At 43.6% G+C, this 15,378-nt stretch overlaps 1 protein-coding gene across 1 annotated transcript; it reads right to left on the bottom strand.

Moving 5' to 3' along the window:
• Window positions 1–2,772: 2,772 nt before the first annotated feature.
• LOC109480671 lies at window positions 2,773–14,468 on the bottom strand. The gene is made up of 24 exons (XM_019782899.1): window positions 14,456–14,468; window positions 13,225–13,473; window positions 13,006–13,077; window positions 12,536–12,679; window positions 12,142–12,261; window positions 11,695–11,962; window positions 11,207–11,355; window positions 10,569–10,814; window positions 10,179–10,199; window positions 9,759–9,890; window positions 9,252–9,371; window positions 8,597–8,729; window positions 8,013–8,144; window positions 7,473–7,591; window positions 6,931–7,152; window positions 6,439–6,618; window positions 6,088–6,206; window positions 5,843–5,887; window positions 5,503–5,612; window positions 4,968–5,137; window positions 4,349–4,593; window positions 4,048–4,150; window positions 3,566–3,686; window positions 2,773–3,187 (listed from the first exon to the last, which is right to left on the bottom strand). The coding sequence occupies exons 1-24, from the start codon at window positions 14,466–14,468 to the stop codon at window positions 2,773–2,775; spliced, it is 3,648 nt and encodes a 1,215-aa protein (XP_019638458.1).
• Between the last annotated feature and the right edge of the window lie 910 nt (window positions 14,469–15,378).

Here is a 15,378-nt window from a genome sequence, read left to right on the forward strand (position 1 = left end):
CAGACCTGACAGCCCTGCAATTATTACTTGTACGGTGCAAATGTTTCCTGTATTAGCTGCCTTACCTAGTCCCAGAGCTAAAAAAAAAAGAGCCCAGATGTAAGAGCCACACAAATATAACGTTGATAACCAATTTGGTCCCCATTACCTACTTGTAACGTTATATGGAGTGTTACCTGGTCCCCAGAGCTTAAATCCCCTCAAATATGATCTGAACTGTGCTTTTCCTTGTCCCCAGAGGTAAGAGCCACACAAATGCAGTGAATATAGACGTAAAAGTTGACGTTTTTGCACGTAAATGGAGGGAAAGACGCAGGTAGCCCTCCCCACACTACCGAAACTGAGGTATTGCTGCAGCATATGAGTAGCAGTCCAGCCCTACGCGTCACTTCCGGTGACCTCCAGTGACCTCCGCCTCGTTCTCGACCTCTACCCTTAGCCCAATGTGAAAAAGTATCTCCCGAGCTGGTGCTCTTCGTGTGGCTGCAAATGGCGGAAAGGTCAAAATAGGGTTAGATGAAAGGTCAAAGTTCACTTAGTAATACCTGATTATCCCTGTGAAACCGCAAGTCGCCACATGTCTAAGCACAGTCATGTCTATATTGGTACATGTATAGTGAGTGGGACCTGATTCAGGGTATTAAAACGGTACATATTCTGGCATAGCAAAACAAAGGTTCGCAAACTATCCTTGACCTTTGTCTTCCAAAGACCTACCTGCCAAATATCACCGTGGAGGTAGACAAATCACATGTATATACTGATAAAAATACACACACGGACGCACAAACGCACCCTTACATTCAGAACCAGGGTTGGCCAGGGTGACGAAGACCCCTCTGCATGGTCAAGGTTGTGGCAGACGCACTACTGTGGCTGTACGAGTATACTAGTAAGTGATGAATCTTAACTTCTGAGCCGGGCGGAAGTATTGTTTTGGGTAGGAATGTCTATATGGGTTTGTGTGTATGTTTGTACAAACATAGGTGGGGGGTTAACATCCAGAATTACTGAGGAGGTCAAAAGGCCAGGCACAAGAAATGGGGTGGACTTGAAGGTCACAGAATGTGGCCACGAACCAGCAGTATTTAGAGGTCGAATTCAGAAAGCCTACGATTTGCGTTAAGTACGCCATACAATCTCTTAAGTTATTAGAATGAATTTCATTAAAAAAATTCACAATAACAAAAAAAATACTTCATGGAAGTCTGAAATGTCCTATTTCTCCTTTAATGACATAATTATAATGGATGGTCCCCGTTACAGGTTGTTTTCCCTTCATAACAAGCTAGCCGCAATGTAACGTTATATTAAAGTGCCCTTAACGTCATCACGGTGACTCTACTCAAATATTAGGGCTGCATGAAGTTCATGACATGTCCACTGCTTCTAGGAATAAAGCGTTGATAAAAGTGCCTTGTTGTTTAGAAAATAAAGTTAGTTTCCTATCCTATACTCAACAGGCACATCATCCTTTATGACTGATTAATATGATTAATAGGTGATATATCCACTTGAAAGGCTCCTGACAGTTGTGAAGAGAAGGAAACTTAAGTGGTACGGACATGTAATGAGATCAAATGGACTGTCAAAAACAATCCTTCAAGGAACAGTAAAAGGAGCAAGAAAAAGGGGAAGGCAGAAGCAAAAATGGGCCGACAACATCCAAGAATGGACAGGAAAAAATCCCTCGGAAACCCTAACCCTAGCTCACAGCCGAGAGGGATGGCGGCAGATGGTCAGACACTCCACCATGCAGTGCCCCCACGACCCTGACCTGGGTTAAGGGACCAAGGTACAAGGTACATATCCACTAGTACCGTGACATAACTTTCACAGTTCGCCTATTTATTTTAAAGACACACACAATCGATAGAACAATAAAAATGTAGTATACATTTCAGCACAAGGTCATTTTCAGTAGTGTGTAAATATACAGGCTTTCATTGGCAAGAACCGCACAAACCTGCCTATACAGTCTCAAATTATCATGAACAGCTGACCGTATCTATGTAAGCAGTTCACTACTTTTGTACAAAGTCATAACATCTGAGAAAATTTAGTCATCCATATATACCCTGCCCATGACGACAACAGTATGGACGTTGATTGTAAGCTGCGTGTCACAAGTAAGCAGAATCATATACGTTGGATTGAAAATTCTCAGACTGCTGACCTCACTACCAACATAGCTAGGTATGTTGTAAGTACACAAAAGCATAGTCTGGCCCGATTAGTTGTAAAAAAAGCATAAAAGAACAGTACCATACATTTTACAGACGTACTGCATTCACATTTATCGAATCTAGTACAATAGATTTCAACAGACCCGATGCATGCTTTGGGCAGATGTATATACTAGTATAGATATAATAAAATACAACAACTTTTACAGTGCAAAGATAGGTAAAAACATAAAAGACTTTTTTGTTATTAGAAAAAAATGGAGGAACACATGATAAGCCCTACTTGACTGTATACTATATTAGCTCTTGATGTTTAGTAATTAGGATATTAATTCTCATTACATACCCTTTTCTTTTTTTGTAGTATGTCCAATAGCCGTTGATATACATTGTACCATATACAACTGTCATGCAAAGTTTTTCTTTACAAGAAGTAGACAAAAATCTCGATTACTTATTTGATATAGGAAAATCTCTGATCTATGTATCAATAATCTAGCTGACCAATACATTCCTGTCCGATTAAAGGTTTCACACAAAAGAAATGTATATTAAAACTTAACAAAACATCTATCAGTCCCTACAGCTAAGGGCGCCCCAGGAACAGCGACAGGGGCACGGCGGCGATCAGCCCGATGATGTACAGGACCAGGCACAGGCGGTCCAGCACGTAGGACAGCAGCATCCACTCACTCTCCTCCTCCTCCTGGTCAGGACGGAGGCCTTCAATGGTGACGTTCAGGCGGTCCAGGCTCTTCCTGATGGCGTAGATCAGGGCCTGCATGCCGGGCAGCATAGCCGGAGCGTCTGGTGCACCCGGGGGAAGGTTGCCTGTGGGCTTGAAGTTGCCAGGAGTGCTCCACAGCAACTGCTCTTCACCATGGGTTGTAAAGGCGGCGTTGTCGTGAGTAGACCCCTCGATGTAGACTTTGTTAGGGGCCACCTCGGGCTTGCCGGATTCCTTAGTCAGGTTACCCATCAGGAGGCATCGAGCCATGCACCTAGAGGATCGACCAGAAACAGATTTATTATAACGATATGATAGCAGATGCGTGATGATATGTATCAAATAGCAGCCTAAAAGGTATTGCTTTCCAGTTCCAGTTGACATCCAGTTTTGCGTCTTATCTGTTTAATGCTTCACTGCCTCCCTCAGAAATACTTGTATTCAATTGTGTACACCGTAAAACGGCTTGAAGGGTGTCATTGACCTTTTCTTTGTCTGTATATATTGAATAGGAATGTGATTTATCTGAAGCTCGCAGAAATCCTTACTATCATTCAACAAATAGTTACGAATGTAACATTTCATTCAAGATCTGTACATGTTTAGACTGTATGTGTCATATCTAAGCAGATGTGATACCACACGACCGCACCTGAGGAACACACTCCGGACCCATGGGGGAACCTCGCCCTGCTTGCCTGACACGTTGATGATCCCGACAGTGGCCAGCATGAAGACTGCCATGAGCGACATGGACACTATCACGAACGTTCCTGCAAAGCAATGAACCAGAGTATTAAACTGGCGCCTGTCGTCTAATGCTAATGCTCGAGCACAAATAAAAGTAATATGCTATCAAGAAAACGCACTGTAAAAGCCCCCCCCCCCCAAAAAAAAGCCCAAGTCATAGAATCCCCTATTGATGCTAACAGATCCCAGTAGATAGCTGAGGTCTAAACTACATAATCGACTTCGACATCCCATCACTACTATATATATAGCTAGTTCTCACTACTAAGGTATTATACTTACTAGATTAAATTGTATAACCAAAGTCAGCAAACCTGTCAACATCGCTATGAGAAAATTTGGTCTAATATGATATCAGGACAACGATGTTCTGTCGTGTCTTACCGATGAAGGGGATGATGGTAGAGCGTGGCAGGAAGTCAGTGATGACGACAAGTGACACCACCATTGCCAGTAGAATAGCCATCCCGTAGGACAAGCGATCTCCCTGTGAGGAAAACACAAAGCAAATTCTTAGGTTTACGCACCAACTTTCCAATAGTTGTCCAGCTCCTGTATCAACAACTTTGTCTTTTCATGTTTGAGATTCAAGTGACCGGTAAGAGGTAAGGGATGAGATTACGTTAGGCGAAAACCCACAATAAACTGTGAAGTTGTTCTTGTGAGCGTGATGATTCGTGCTAACCTTGTCAATGGGAAGCAGGAATGTGACACACATGAGGACGGCCAGGACGATGGTCGGGGCGATGGTGGTGCACATGTGGTAGGTGGGGTTCCGCTGCAGGTTCAGGTTCAGACAGCCCGTGTCGCCGTCGCTGTCCGCGGTGACAGTGACCGACCACTCCCCGGTGACCAGACTCGCGGAGCTGTTGCAGTTCAGGTTGTTTTCAGCCGTGATGTTATCTGGCAGGGGGCAGCTCAGCCTTTCCTCTGTCATGTACAAGAAAAAATGTGATATTTATGTAAGAAAACAAACACCTCCATATTAACAAATCTTTATAGTCTATAATTATAGTCTATAATTAAATGTGCCATCGATGAGATATGCTTACTCAAAATCTCATAAGTAAAACAACCTGAACATTTTGAATGGAACTGAGCCAGCACAACATGTCCATACGGGATTTTCACAGCCTTTTGACTCATCCCATTGACCACGTCCATAAGTTATCAGTTCCAACCTTAAAATCCTGAATTAGGTGAGAGTCCTAAGATGAAAGTTGAAGTGAAGTTTCCTAGCCTTTTAGTAGTTAAAGCCATTACGATTTCCCCTCCGGTTTTAAAGCAAGTACTGAGTTCATTACCTTTGAGTCCCGTCTTCACGCACACAGGGCACGTCATGGAGTCAAAGGGGAAGAGGTACTGGTCCAGGTCACAGGTGGTGGTGACTAGGGTCTGCACCAGCCAGATCACCTCCCCTCCGGATGTAATGGTCACGTCCACGGTTGGGAAGCTGTTGAAACCTCTATCAGCACTAACAAGTGAATGAATGAAAGGTAAAACGGATGAGCTTGTGTTTCTTGTTGTTTCGTGTACATGAGACAGCCGCGCTTCTTCTAATTAGAACAGAGTGACCATTAACTGACCACAGATGGTCGTAGAAAATTGACGACCATGGCAAGTAGCTATATGTACTGTATATACAGAGCAATACGTCAGCTCCGTGTAACAGATAGACAATATGATATGATATGATATGATATACAAATGCAAATGTCTAGACTGAATGAAACACCAAAAGTTAAAGTTGAAACGGACTTAAGACGAAGATGCTATATGTGTAGTACTAATAGATATTCCATATGTACTGAAATGAACCTTGATGGGTACAGTACTCACTTTCTCTGCAGAACGACTGTTGGAGTCCAGACTTCATCATAGGACACTCGCAAGATGTCCAGGCCCCCGTAGGTTGCTGGTGACCAGGACAGCCTCTGGTCACGCCAACGCTGCAAGGTAAGGAGACTGACATTTACTGTCTTGAGTTAATGTACAAAGTCTAAAAGCTTCCGTATTTGCCTGAACAATCATCTGTAGATTGACAAAAATGATATGCTTTCGATATCATTTTTGTGTCAACTTGTATCTATCTAACATTGCTAATTCTCGCATACTAAATACATTGTACATGGACCCATGCTATGGGGACATGTTCCGGTTACTATTTTCCCCAACTCACCAATTCCAGGACAATATCAGTCAGTACCTCTGGCCCCTTCTCGTCCTGAAATTACAAATACAAAAGTCAATTTATGTTCCTATCGGTACTAACCTTTTTATGTATGGCAGCTCTTAGACCATTATCTTAATAATGCTACTTAATGTTAATAATTTGAAAATGCTACTTCAGGCATTCTTTTTTCTTCATCTTCAAGATAGCTACCACTTTTCCAGCTCATGATGACAGATTATATATGACCCTACCAATGACACTACGTTGATAGCTTGTCCAGAGAACACAGCTGTGACATAGTCGTCGGAGGGAGACAGGTCTTTGCTGTAGAAGTCGAAGAGATCGTTCCTCAGTCCCCGGCGCTCATCCACTGAGACAAGGAAGCAAATTCTAGATTTGTCAATGTCAAGTGAATATAACTTACACAACAGCACAACAAACGTTTCTTTCTATCTACTTCCGGATATGGCCAAGGCACATGCATCATTCACTCACCTGGATACGTTAAACAATCTCATGATCAAGAGAAGCCACAGAGCTCTCTAGAGCTACCAGGTCACCGATCCAACGCATAGAATCGAAAAACAAAACATGTTACTTACCGATACATGTAGGAAGATCGTTGTCCCAGGTGGCGTTGTCAAGGCACTTGATGACGGCAGAACCCTGCAGGGAGTACCCGAGATCACACTGGTAAGTCACCTTGTCTCCTGGCCAGTAAAACTGCTTCCGTGGTCCAGCTGTCACTGATCGGGGCTGGCCTCTGTCAGAGCAGACCAGACCTAAATGAAAGGAAATAGACACCATTGTTTGTCAATGCTTATTTCCTGTTATATATATACTATCATTATTGATAAGTATTACTAATTATTACTAATTACTCACCTCACCACCTCACCAGTCCCATATCCGTCGGCCGTAGGTGCAATACAACTTTCAACGAAGCGTTGAAAGTTTTGCTGAAAGTTGTATTATCTAATTACTAAATACTGATTATTACTACTTTTCCAAGACGTACAAGCTGTACCCGTGATGTGTTTACTAATGACATAGAAGTAACAGAAGGAAGTGTGTTGCTAAATGAATGCACTCACCGCTACAAGGCCGGACACTGCAAAACTCCCATTGGTCGCCCACGTAACACCACGGCCGCTCCCCTATGTTACCGGGGTTCCGGCAGTAGTTGTTGTCAAGATTGGCCCACTTGAAGGCTGTGGTCTCGTACACATGGTCGACCCAGTCCGTGCAGTCCTTCCCAGTCTCAGTCTCCATGTGGACGCCCCTGAAGTTGGCGCCCGATCCGTGGTAACATTCATCTGCACATATCGAAATTCAAATCATTCAGTACAAATTTCAGGACCCTTGAGACTAGACCTCACACAGAGATCATTCAAAACTCAAATAGCATTTAAAAGGTAAAAAAAGGTATGGTCCTGTAATTATTTTGTTTTGAAGTAAAGAATCGGATGTTTGGGTAAGCTTTTCTTTTTTGAAAATCGATCCAGATGCCTGCTGTTTCTCACACTTTTACAAGTCTAGAGTGAGAAACCAATGGTAAATACAATACTACACTGTATGACTACGTTGGATTACAAGTCAAATCTGTTTCCAATAAACGAATCTCAGGTCAACTCACTGTCTGTCGTTCCTTGCAGACCTCCTGTCTGACCGTCCTCGCCATCTTCACTGTTTTCACTGATGACGTGACATGGCGGGAAGCTTGACGGCCACTTATCCTCGTCCTTACAGGATTTCCTGGAGAATACACATGATACAAGCAATGACGTAGCGGTAAGGTAATACTTCATCAAGAGACACACAGCCATGACAGCCGGACTGATGTGCTGTCATTGTTTCTTGAAAGCTGGTGACGGCGAATCTAGAAACTGTTACTGAAAGTTAACATACCTGCAAGCCATGCAGTATTAGGGCTACCTACATCTTTGAATTGGGCACTCTGAAATTCAGGTTTGACGGTGAACACACGTCGTGACATGCATTTTCCCTTGTGTATATCTTATAATAAATGTGCTTATGATAAAAGTGTAACTCTGTTTAGTCTACCACCTCACGGTCTCCCACGTGCACATTACTGTTTTGTTTAAACATTAGACAAATTAGGGAGAAAATGATGATAAAGTTATTGATGAAATGATGTTTAAAGTTGACGACTGACCTGACTTCCTCACACCAGGACCTGCTGGGAGCTATGATGCGGGTTGTGATGCGGTCGCACCTCGGAGCCATCATCTCACACACAAACTCCACAATGTCCACGTGACACGAGCTGCTCATCAATATCTTCAGGCTGTCAACAATAACCAAAAAAGAAAAAACACGTGAGAATCAGACGATGCCATTACAAATTCATCAAAGAATTCATATCTATAAGACTCTGTCGGTTAACGTCTACTTCGGATATTAATGGGGTAACACGGTCCGCTGTATGATATCAAAGACAGAACATCAGTTGGGTCACGCTGGGTGTACGTAGTTTACAGGCTTATAAACTTTCGAATTTGGAAAATATTATGAGTGTCAGAAATGACACATTGTCTAATGGATTGCCGTCTAGTATAGCAGTTGACTAAGTCACCAGGTACTCAACGGAACCGACATCATCCGTCTATCCTGGGGGTTCGAGTTAGCCTTTAGAGTTCCGCCTTACAATGCATGTTCAGTACAACACGATACATCATATATCCACAACTTGTCGAAAAAGGGTAAAAGACAATTGTTACTATAACATAGTTTGCTTACTCATTGAAGACAGGGGAAGCAGCCAGGCTGCCGGGGGTCTCATGTCCGATGAGGTTAGGGAAGGTCATGTAATTTTCGGATTCCTCCCGACTCTCACAGAGCGTCTGTAGCTCTCCAGACAGAGGAACGCATTCTGAGGGGAAGGAATGGAAACATATATCTACCTAACATATGTCGGGAAACATGGTAACTTGTTTTCATGTCATTACTTTTGGTATACTCAACAAATGTAAACACATTGTTGGAACTTGCAGCAACTTGCGTTTGATGTGAAAGATTTCAATTCAATTCAATCTTTCGTCAAACAACTCGCAGACAATATTCTTAGCCTTAATTATGTTGTTCTGACAATTCAAAATGGTCTGTAGACCCACTGTACACTTAAAATAACATGTAATATAAATCTATCATCGGCAACGTTAAATAAAATACACATATAAAACAATTACACCATATCACACAGTCAACAAATAAAATGAAGAGGCATCTGTACCGATCGGTCACACTTTGTACAATGTACTGAGGTTGTAACTGTATAGGTGCATTCTTTAGCATCAACCCATCATTATTGCTATTATATGTAGTACTTTTGGGGAGACTCAGAGTGGGGCTAAATGAAGGACGTACAGCGACAACAACGTTAACAACTCCTTACCGCAGTCCTTCTCGTCACTTTTATCCCAGCAGTCAAACTGCCCGTCACAGCGGCGGGCCATGGACACGCACAAGGCGCCGTCACTGCACGGCTTCTCACCCACACCACACGACAGAGGAGCTGGACATGTCATGGGAAAAGCAATTATGACTGTGATTCCAGGGTTGAAAGACTTTTGACAGAAATTATTGAAATCACTACGTTCTTGGTCACTATAACTATTCTGTGTCGTTTACCTATCTGCCGTGAATCCTTCAAGTAATTCGTCATAGAAAGTTAACATGTCAAACATGTGACGCATCCCTGTACTGAGGTCAGCTCACTGCACGTACATGGTAGTAGAAAGATATCTTAAGCGCAATTTCCATTAACACAAAGAATTGGACATGCCGAAATGTTCGAATTTGTGACACACGTCTTTGTGAAGGAATGACAGCGGTGGATCCATTCCAAGACTACCGTCGTGCAGTCGAACATTTGGGTACGTTTGTGACTTGATTTGCTAACCTCGGTCAACTGTGGTGTAGGAGGCATCGAAGCCTTCCCTGGTGGTGCCCTTATCACTGGAGAAGATGATGGTCAGGATATAGCTGTCACCTGTCACGTTGGTCCCGGGGACGACTTCACCACAGAGCTTATCTGTACCGGGGTACAAGTGTTGCGTTACTCATGCGACCTTCATGGGGCTTTCGTAAGTACTTCTTCACACGCAGATAACTTGGTTATACACAGGTTCTATAGTGTGTTTTATGTGTCCTAGAGACTAGATTAGAAGCCATACAACGCAATTATGTGTGATAAATGTGTAGCAGGAATGTTAGTTGGTCAACATTTATCAGATGGATAGACTTAGATAAGACTATAGATAAATATTGTGGATTGCCGGTGCTTCTTTTGTCCGAACGAAAAGTTGCATAGAATGTTTACCTTTGGTTTTACCGCGATTCACTGAAATAACAAAAACAAAACTGGAAATCATAAAAACATTCCCACAGAAAACAATCATAACGAAACGTAAGCAATGCTTTGACTAAAATCAAACCAACAAATAGAAGGCATTGTCGTGCATTATTATCTGTCACCATAGTATAACAATGACATTCCATTAAAAACTTAGGAGAAAATGTATTCATGACACAGAATTGCCAGATATACAAAGAGGTGTCACAGACGTCTAGGGAATGTAGGAGCTATATCTACATGTAGCTGATAATATGCATATGGCGTGGTGCACACAAGATACATAGCTGAATAACAAACATTAGGCAAGCGATCAATCGATTTTCCTGTGTCTGGAAATAAACTATCATAACCTACTGGTGACGCTTTTGAACTTCCCGTCCGGCCATTCTCCGTCAAAGATCCTGACGTAGTCAAACGGGCAGTCCCCCGGAGTGGGCCCCTCCTCCAGCTTGAAGGTGTTGAAGGTGATCTGCGGGACCAGGGTAGGGGAGACCCGGAGAGACCAGACGCAGTCTGTGTTCACGCTGTACGGTATCCTCTCGAAAAAGCCTGGCGAACTGAAGGTCCCCTCATTGCCGGACAGGACACCTCCACAGACGCCTGCGACGACAAGGAAGAAAATGTGATCAGTGACCATCTCTTAACGTTACATCTATCAGTCCCAAGACAGTCAATAGGTGAAGCGGGTGTAAACAGGACTTCTAGCATATGGAATGGCTTATAGTTCAGTGTTCTGTATTAGGATCATCTTCTATAAGTTCCATTTAATGTGTCTAGTCATTTGTTTTCGACCACCTTTATTTTACCCGTTAACGTCTTCATCATTACCTAGACCAGGTTGACTGACTTATAACTGAAAATAACATTGCTGTATTATATTTCCTTCCTACCGGACAACCCGACGCGGATCTATTACTAGCATACTTTTTGAGAGCAACGCCTTTGGCCAATTTACATTGCTTCGCTTTGCTTAGCTTCAGGCTATTACATACCGTCTTGTCCGCCGGTTGTTGTCTCCTGGGTGTCGACGACTTCAGCCCGGTTGATGAAACAGTCGGCTGAGAACGGCAGGGTTCCACAGATGTCGTCGGGAAGCAGGTTCTCGTCCGAACAGCTAGTACTGATCTGAGGGCACCACGTCCTACAGCACAACAGTAAATACCCATTTCGCACCCATGTTTTACCTGGTATCCTACTATAGCTACGAGACTGAGTATAATTCGTCCTCACCGCAAACAGGACGAAAGAGCTATGATAAGTTTAGATACCAGGCAAACTGGTACCCTATACTTGAAGTTTAGTGTATACAGACGTTTCAACGACAATTCCCCCTAATTTTTTCTTAGAACCGCTTGAGACGAAAACGTATTTTAGACACAAGGCCCTGCCTGAATGGTCGCCTTTGGTTTCAAGTTGTCCGTAGCTGTTTCTTTAATACATGTTACAACTTAATCTGCATGCTTTCAGTTTAAAGACGTACCTGCAAGGCGGTTTGATGTAGCCTCTTCTGGTGCCAGTGCTGGTATCTACTCCCTGCACGCATTTTGGAGCAAGCATGGAGCAGACCATGGCGAACACATCCGCGTGGCACGGATCAGACGAGGCCTGGACGGACTCCAGCTGACCAAAGATGGCGGAGCCCAGGAGAGCTGTCTTGTCCTCATGCCCGTACAGGTTCGGGTAGACCATGCTGCCGTAGTTGATTGCACCCTTGCAGATGCCCAGGGCTGTCGGAATCTCTACGCATTCTTGAAAAAAAAAGATGTGGGGAGTTCCCATGCATGCAATCAGACTGGCAGTGCAACTTATAATTGCAATGGGCTGTCGTTAATCGTACAATAAAATAGCGATTTTGATCATGATCACAAAGTCGATGCTGTACTATCGAGAATGCCGATAGGTTTAAAAAGTATTGAAGCTATCTCACCACAATGCCGTTCGTCACTCTTATCCTGGCAGTCGTCGGAGCCGTCGCAGATCTTGGCGAGAGCAACACATCCCAGCAGGTCGTCACACAGCTTCTCCACGGCCGTGCACTCCGCTGGCTCTGGGTAGAAAAGCAACAAGGACCGGTACTTAGTTTGCTGTCCAAGCAGTCGACATAGATAACCTGAAGGAGTCTGTTAACTGTTTTGGTTACTGAAGTTACCAATAAACAAATCATAGAGAAAAAGAATGACATAATCGCCTACATGATACGAGTAAGACTACGGCAGTCTCAGATGAAACAACCACTGAAACGCAAAGGGACGAAATATTTTCTCAACGCCGAACTCTGTTCCCAACCCGTTATGTACAAACGGACAACACGTGAAACATACCTTTGTTAACGGCCGCGAAACTTGCTTGGAATCCCTTTCGGTTGACCCAAGAGTCGGATGTAAACTTGACAGTCATGACGTTACTCACAGAGGAGTAGCTTTTCGTCCATGGCAAACTGTCGGGTTTCTCACCGCAGAACTTTCCTTGGGAAGAAGTTTCAACATAAAATGGCGTTATATACGCTTGATATCCATACTACTGCAATTTACCGAAAACAGTTAAACTTTCATATTTCAATATGATATAATATCATTTTATTAGGCATGTAAAGTTCACTTGCTAGTTTGCCATTTAAGTAGCAAATTAGAAGGTAAAAAGCTGGGATTTTTCATCCTTGATATGGAAACATTAGCTTTTCGAGTACAATATTGGATGATGATCAGACTTTTCCATACGTTATACCGCGTGTGTTTAGTCTGGTCCGTAGCTGTGACTGCCGTTTGCCAGAGAGAAGTTTGTCATTACTTACCGTCTTGAGTCCTTTTGACCAAGTTTACACCGGGAGGTTGTTCGGGGTCGCCATCTAGTTCCGTAGTTTCTTCTGGAAATTAGAAATTTCATGGGATGCAATAATCCGAAACACATGATATTCCAATAGTCAAAGTTTGCAAGAATGGCCCAAAGCGTAGAGATTCTAATTTTTCTCTAAAATGGAGAAACAGAACGCTACATTTAGCCATTGACCTACCAGGAACGCTGATTGGTTGTGCATTTTCTTCAAGAAGCACGTAGTCGTAATCACAGTTGTCGTGGTACTCGACGTCAAAGGAGGAAAACGTCAGTTGCACCTTCTTCTCAATGTGAACCGTGATTATCCAGCTGCAGTCCACGTCCCGGGGATACACGTTGTTGGGAAAGGCAGTGCTGGGATAGTTCGGACTGGAGAAGGACTGCGACGACCCCGATGAGTCGTTCAGGTTCGTTGGCTCATCACAGCCTGGAAAATGTCATTTCTTAGGTTCATACGACCCGGTGACATTCATCGTATGATTAAAAACTATTACTGGGGTATACGTAGTCGGCCATATGCGATACAAATTGGACCTGTCTTGTTACGGACAATGCTATCTTTGGTCCTAGTCTGCCGCTGGTTCTGTCACAGCCTGCTGGAAAAGTCTACAGCATCGATTGCAAAATCATACATCGGACGACCTACGATTAATGCGACCGCGTCGTTAGTTAGTTCCAAATGTATGTTTCTGGCGTCTGTGCGAGTTGTTGAAAAGCCGAACATAATCAGTAGAAGCAGGTAGTTTACTCAATACATCCATGTAATTTTGGTGACAACCGGATCGTGGCTAGCTACTGGTCCGATCCTAGAGAATACCACGCGAGCGGTAGCCTGGATGCCAGACCCAGCACGCTAGGCGATACCAGTTCCTTTGGCTATACCCTCAAGAAAAATACGTCCCACCCAGAACTAGTGTGCGAGGTTTCTAAAGGGTCTAACTCAATCAATATCTGGCCTATGTAGGCCCTGGGAACAGGCTGGCATCCAGGCTAACCGCGCGGATGATCCCGAGGTACAGACCGGACCGCGGACTGTATGGCCCGCGGCTAACAGACGTCCGCCGGCCGGCGGACGGTCTGACTCGACCGGACTCACCACAGACGTCCAGCAGAAACAAACCTATCTACCACTGCAGTGATAAGGGCGAGTAAGCGTACATCACAAGGTATGAGTTGCCGCGTTTTGTCCGCCTGTATCATAATAATAGAACTGTGAACTGTGAAAAATACCTATCGCCTGAATCTCACAAACTCCAGACGACGAAGATCTTTTTTGTTTACTTTAGGCGTTTTGTATTCTTTTTGTGAATTGGAGAGCTGCCCATGTCTCTGGGTGGTACAAGAAATAAAATAAAATAACAAATGAGTTTGCCATTAACATGGTAGATTTGTTCATCTATAAAAGCCACCTCCATTCGGCATTATGAAAGCTTGGAGGTAAATCATGCGATTTTTTACCTCCATGATGAATGTTATCCCTATTCGTGACGAGAATGTTTGGTATCCACAAAATACCACAAAGCAATGAGATATTGAATGAATTCTTTTATGCCTTTATCATCCAGACACCGGGGGTGCAATCTACATGCAAGACAAATGTAGAGTTCCTACCAACCAGAACATAAACAATGTAAACAATAGTACATGTTATTTTAGACACCCAACGTTGGACTGGAGGAAATGTACTCTTTTAGATGTAGAACTAGATCGCAACCATGTCTAAAAGTTAATTTCATTTTCAAACATTAAAGACAGGGATTCCTCCCCCTGCATAAGTCATCGTGATCTATTCAATGTATCATAGTATGAACACCTTGTACATTTTTTGGACGCCAACCTGAAATCCAGCCGCGAAAGCTATATCCGCCCTAATCTACAAACGCCTCTCCGCTCTGCCGTGAGCCCCTGTCACACATTCAGGACCTTCGTATGACTTTGCTCCCGACCACGCCCCAACAAAAGTCGGCGGTGAGTTGGGGTTAGCCTGGAATCCATCCTTTTCTAGCTCCGCTCGCGTCTCAAATTAAATCCAAGAACATGACTTTCCCATGCCAACGTTTAACTTTGATTTTTTCAAAATTTATAGTCAGCTGGCGCAGATGACTTTTAAAGAGTAGTAGGCAGCCTCGCCACTCAACTTCCAACAAGAGACGACCATGCTCATGTTAGTAAGTCACAACTATAGCCTGGACAAGGTCGGGGGCCATGGTTGTCTATATGTGAAGGCAGGTAGCTCGAGTCGGCTACTGTTTTCACGGCTGGATTCTAGGATAACGAGGCGGCTCGTCTTTTGTAAACTACACGCACACAAGACAGGACGAACCCCAGTATT

The sequence above is a fragment of the Branchiostoma belcheri genome, unplaced genomic scaffold (assembly GCF_001625305.1).
Source record: "Branchiostoma belcheri isolate BF01 breed outbred unplaced genomic scaffold, Haploidv18h27 scaffold52, whole genome shotgun sequence".
In the NCBI taxonomy this organism is placed as follows: domain Eukaryota; kingdom Metazoa; phylum Chordata; class Leptocardii; order Amphioxiformes; family Branchiostomatidae; genus Branchiostoma; species Branchiostoma belcheri.